At 41.5% G+C, this 6,000-nt stretch overlaps 1 protein-coding gene across 1 annotated transcript in view; it reads right to left on the bottom strand.

Annotated features, from left to right (window-relative positions):
• Nucleotides 1–6,000, bottom strand: part of ALDH1L2 (aldehyde dehydrogenase 1 family member L2) — a 63,516-nt gene that overhangs the window by 40,449 nt on the left and 17,067 nt on the right. The window contains exons 5-9 of the mRNA XM_019651857.1: nt 5,112–5,213; nt 4,812–4,901; nt 3,017–3,151; nt 1,761–1,886; nt 1,104–1,195 (exon numbers count right to left, since the gene is read on the bottom strand). Coding sequence (XP_019507402.1) covers nt 1,104–1,195; nt 1,761–1,886; nt 3,017–3,151; nt 4,812–4,901; nt 5,112–5,213 — 545 coding nt within the window. The remainder of the gene's footprint in view (nt 1–1,103; nt 1,196–1,760; nt 1,887–3,016; nt 3,152–4,811; nt 4,902–5,111; nt 5,214–6,000) is intronic.

The following is a 6,000-nucleotide window of genomic DNA, read 5'->3' as shown; positions in this document are numbered from 1 at the left end:
AAAAAAAAAAGAATGATACCAGATGATTATGGTAAGTCAGATGATCAAACAGGAAATGGGTAATTCCTGCAGGAGTGTCTTGCTAGCAAGAAAAACAAAGTACTAAAATGACAGTACCGAAATCTTTAGTTGAGCAAGTTAAAAGTTTCTGGGAAGTCATGAATCATAGTTGAGAAATCTGTGATTTGAGGAACCGAAACTCTTGACTTCTAATGATATTTATTCTTGAGAAGATTGTTTTTGATGATTGGAAAAAAGCAGCTTTATGAATGAAGGGACCTTGTCTTGTTCATAACTGTATCCTCAGTGCAAAAAACTGTTCCTGATATGTAGTAAGTGTTCAATAAATTTTGTTATATAAATGAATAAATAGAATATTCATCAAGAATACTTACTTTGTCAAAATGATATATTATGCCAAGAAGAGTAGCATTCATTACTTTGTTTTAGTGAATGGCCATAGTGTGGCCCTCAAAGAGAAAAACACCTCTGCAACACTCTTTATTATTAGGATGCTGGTTCATTCTTCATGCCATAGAGAGGGGCTTTCTAGGACACAACTTGCTATAAACCTCTGTAGAGAAATTCTTTTTTTTTTTTTTAGAAATTGTTTCTATAGCATGATGATCCTTACTCTTGCAAATAGTCTGATAATCCTCATTCTAGATATATCTTTCTGGGTAATTTGGGGAACAGAAAAAGAAGATTTTGGTGGGAAGCGGAATCAATGTCAGGTATCCTTCTGGATCAGTCTATATCGGAAATTCCTGATTAATATTCTCACCCAAAACATCCCAATTTCAATGTCATGTTGGAGGAAAATCAGCTAAGAACTGTTTTAAAAGAAACAAACAATTAGAAGGGTTGGTTTTCTAGGTATATAGGAAATTTAAAAACAAGCCCTGTTTAGCAACAAAGAGAAGGGAACAAATATATGTGTTTGACCATGGAAACACACAGATGAAAAAAGACAAAGAGAAAGAGGGATGGTAGACAGGTAGGATAGAGTAATTACATCCAGAACAAAGGATTTAGATTTGATTTTCAAAGTCAAAGTCAGAATTCCTAGTGAAGAATGTGGATTAATAAGGTGGTGGTTTTACCTGACAACATCCATTGAGCTTGCTCCAGATTTAAAAAAGTCTGTTGAGTCTTCGATGACAGGGACGTTGCTTAGAATTCCAGCCCAGATGACCTATACAACAAGGGTAACTTTTATGAGGGATGTGCCATGTAGAACACTGGCAGAGACTGGCTAGATCCTCACCAAACCTATTTCTCCTTCTTCTTGGATACATGGCTTGACTGCATTTCTCAGCATCTCTTCAAGTGAGATGCAACCATATGACTGACTTCCAGGCAATGAATACGAGTGGAAGTGATCCGTACTCCAAGCCTTGGCCCATGAAAAACCTCCCTCACACAATTCTCTGTGCTCTTTTGCCCTTCTTGGTTGTCTGGAATGGAGATGACCTCCATGGTGACCTTGAGGATAGCAGAACCTGAGTCCGAGAGTGACTCCACCCCTAATCCTCATGTGTCAGCTTCACCACTAATCCCCATGACAACCTAAAATTGCTTTGGGTTATTTATGTGAATGAAAAACAAATTTGCATATAAATTTGGGGGTTGATTTCCTATTGTAGCTAATACAAAAAAAGAGGAAATAAAATTCTGTCCCCACTACTTTGAGGGCTGATGGTACCAGGTACAAAATTGCTTCTAGGGTAAGGGAAATATTGAGGACATGACATGTTCACCTTGATGGTCTCTGCCACCTTCACCTCCTCAGCTGTAAGTTCTAACACTGAGGTCTCATCTGTTGAAAAGTACTGAGAGGCAGGAATCATTTTTCCATCTTCAAACTGCAGATTTCTCACCATCAGCTACAAAACAGCAACAAAACAAGTGGAAAATTTGAGGGTTTGGACAATTCAAAAGTGAGGTTCTTGGGAGAAGGAGTCATTTAGGCTATATGGGACTAAGGACTAGCTTATTTGGGTAGTACAAAAATATGGATTAAAAGCACTCATCACGATGTATAAAAGGACTGAAACGGTGTTTTAATAACGGCAGCAGACAAGATAAAGTTAAGTCTAGAGGTCGATGCATCTCAAAATGGATAAACCCGTGAACAATTGACATTTGGATGTAGGTATTTGGATTACTAAAACCTATGTAGCTACAATTACTACCACTATTACTGCCATCATCTGAACATTGACTCTGTAGCATGCACAGTGCTAAGTATGTTATATGCTGAAGTATCTTATTGAATCTCACAAATCCTGAGGGAGGCAGGTGCCATTATTGTCCCCATTTTACTGATGAGGAAACGGAGACTCAGTGAGGTTTTGCCCAAAGCCACACAGGTGGTAAGTAACAGAGCTGGCATTACAACCCAAAACTAGCTGGACCCTAAAGCCTACAATCTTAATCTCTGTTCTGCAAACTACCAGAAAGTATCTGAAAGCAGCAAATTCCCTTTTGATTTATTTTGGGGGAAGCCGCCCGAGAGTCCACTGAGGCCAGGGCCCACACTCCCAAGCACGGGCAGCGGGGGTGGGCGCCTGCCTGGTGAGGCAAAGGCAAGAACCACGGGAAGGGGGCCACGCCCCTCTCGTTTGATCCTTCCAGATCAGGCAGTGGGTAAGAGGACAGATGGGATGACTCTTGTTTTTAATGGAGAAACAGACTCAGAGGCGAGAAGAGTCCTGCCCAAGACCAGTTAAATGGCAGAGCAGGGATTCACATCCTGTTTCCTGACTAAATTCCAAACTCTGTACTGTATCACAAAACACACTGTGCAGGTTCTTGGGACCCATCCTGGGGAGCCTTCTTCTCATCCAGGCGCATAGAGCCAGCTCATCCCCAGAGCGAAATGGGGCAGATGTCCTGAGCCTCCTGCATCCCACTGCAAAGCCAGATTACCTTGTGAAAGATATTCCCTTCATAGCTTGGGTGATAGAAGGAAACCACAAAAGTTACTTTATAGGTGACCGTATTGAACACTCACTGCTTTTCCATCGTTACCAAAAAGAACAAGTCCGTTTTTGGTAACAAGACCAGGCTTCTTGGCACCTTTGATTTCCAGTGGTTCTCCAGGAGGCACGGAGCTAGTCAGTAACGATGAGCCATAGACTGTGACCATCTAATAAAGAGATCAAACCCAGGCTGTGACATGAAGAAGTTACACCTATGAGCAGGGCTATCCGCAAGCAGCTCTCACTCCCTGCAAAAAAAGCTGGAACTGCCATTTATGATAAAATTGGGACACCCCAATGTGAGAGACTAGATCAAACATCTGTAGAAATGGCACAAAGCAAGAGATAGTCTTTGAATATATGACTGAAGAGTTTCAAAACTGCCCAACACCCAGACAACATAAGTAAACATGTATCATTCATTCACACTGATACAAAGGAGAATCAGATAAATAGCTCTCACAGACTTTGAGGGTTGAAGGTAGAGTTTTTGAGGGGAGTGGAGGTGCTGGTGGGGGAGGGTCAGTGAGGATAGATGCAGAGTAGAAAACAGACTATTACACTGCAGTGGGATTATTGATGGGAAGTACAGGGTGCTTTGTGGGTCAGTTCATGGAAACAGGACTGGATCTAGACTGTGACCAAGAGAACACGACACTGATTTATTAAAATTCTATGACTATAAGCTATCATTTTATTGAGCACTATAATAGTTGACATTCACTGAATACTTTATATTTTATGGCAGGGACCAAGTACTTTCATGAATTAACATGTATTAACTCATTTAATCTTCACAATAACACACAACATAAAGGAAGTGCTATTATTAGTCCCATTTTACAATAAGGAAACCAAGGCACCCAATGGTTAAGCTGCCCAAGGTTGCACAGCAAATGATGGCAGAGGCAGAATTTTAACTGAAATATTCTAGCTTCAGATTTCATCCTCTTAACCCCTGCACTGAACTTTCTCCCTTGGTTTTCCATTGATCCCACATATCCTCATTGGCACCTAATATGCACTAAGAACTCTACTTAAATGTTGAGATTCTCAAGACAATTAACAGGAAGTCCTTGCTCCCAAGGGGTTCATAGTCTAGTGGGGGAAGAGGGATAGATAAAAAGACACTTAAGGTACATAATATGCTGTGTCAGAGGTAGGCAGGGTATTGTTGGAACAGAGAGGACAGACACCCAATCCCACTAGGCTGGGCCTGTGAGATCAGGAAACTTCTTAGAAGGGGTGAAACCTGAGAAGCTGGGTTGAGTTGAGATTCCCCAGGGATAAGAAGGCCGTTTCTGCTCCTTTCCCCGCCCACCTCCTCTGCCTCATCTCTCCTGTGGCTTCCACACACCTGCTCCTCACACCTGAGGCTCCGGCTTCATTATGGCTATGTGACTGGGTAATACACTTTCTGTCTCTGGGTCTTCATCTCTTTTTCTCGTTCTCCACCTATTGACCTCTTCTCAAAGTACAAGCAAATCGGTCAGATTTCCTAGGAAGTGGTTCCTACCACACCTAAGTCTGTGCCTCAGGTACATATAGCTGTCTCACTGCATTATGAGTGTCTATTCACTTCTCTGCTTTTTCCATAAAACCGCAGACTCCTTGGGAGCAGAGGTCGTGCCTGGTGCCTGCTTCACTCCAAATGCTCGATACATACTGAGTAAAGAGAGGGTATTTTCTTTTAGCAGGTCACATATTCCTAGAATCACAGACCCTTCTCATGACCAAGGGAAGACCAGAGAGTACCTAGACTTACAAGTATGTGTAATACCTCTTAAAAAGTAGCATGAGAGAAAACAATTGGTCCCTAGAACATACCTGTCCATTTATCTCTGTCCAAGCTCCAGGAATTTTATCATGACCTCGGATCCAGTTATGTAAAACTTCAGCAGACTGATCCCAAGAAATCTAAAACAGCACAAAGCACAAGCTGAACCTCTTCATGTTGACAGTGTCAAAGGTCACAGAAGCATTTCTCTCCATCAGTAGCAGAAGTGGGTAGGGATGGGGCCGGCTGGCTTGGAGATCTACATTTTGGCCAGGAAATGGTACATTGGGAAAGACTTAAAGGTTAAGGGCCATGAACGTTGAGATGAGTTATTGACTTGATATAAGTACCTCAGCATTTTCCTTTTTCTGGATACCTTCGTATGTTGCCCCTTCTTCTGTCTGGGGAATCCGAGGAGCTTTTCCATCGGCTATGAGTTGGACAGCTTCCACCTAAAGCCAGAAATATTACCTGTGTAACGGCCCAATGGGCAACAATGGCATGGTCTGTTTAATTGATGTTTCTACTTAGAATTACTATATATAAATCTGTGCAGAGAGTCAGACTAGGATAATAACTACCATTTCTTCAGATCCATCTATGTGTCACGCAATGTGGTAGCTACTTTATGTAAAATGGCCCTTATAGCATCACACCAATCCTGCAAGGTGGATATTATTATTCCTGTCTCACAGATGAGGAAACTGAAGCTTAGAAAAGTTAAACAGCTAGAGCAAGATCACAGAGATAGCTTATAGGTGTCAGAAGCAAGCTCTGCTTCCAATTCTGTCTACTGCCAATATCAAGCCTGTACCCTTAAAACGACTCCATTGTTTAAACAAATTTCAACCTCTCCTTGGTGATCCAATGAAAAATTCAGGAATATAATTGTAAAATAAGTCATTATGGGTTATTTCTGCTCATCATGATGACTCTAGAAAGTGATACGTTGTTATATTTAAGTAATTCAACTTGCTTTTTAGCTTAATATGCCTGGAATTTTAAAAAGTTAACATCTCCCCATGAGTTTGATTCCCTTTGGGGTGCGTCCTGCATTTTCTTCCATCTCATTTTTAAGTTTGCCTTAAGTTCAGGGCCTCTCTCCTTTACTGGGAGGCCTATATGAGTTCAAGTTCTCAGATTTCTCTCTAATTACTCACAGCTGATGACCAGCCTCCCCAAGAGCACATGAAGGGAGCCACCTAGGAACAAGGCCAAGGTCACAGCTCATTCATTCTT

This window comes from Hipposideros armiger, unplaced genomic scaffold (assembly GCF_001890085.2).
Source record: "Hipposideros armiger isolate ML-2016 unplaced genomic scaffold, ASM189008v1 scaffold_168, whole genome shotgun sequence".
NCBI lineage: Eukaryota > Metazoa > Chordata > Mammalia > Chiroptera > Hipposideridae > Hipposideros > Hipposideros armiger.
Note: the sequence above shows the minus strand (reverse complement) of the source record. Positions and strands in the feature narration are given on the sequence as shown.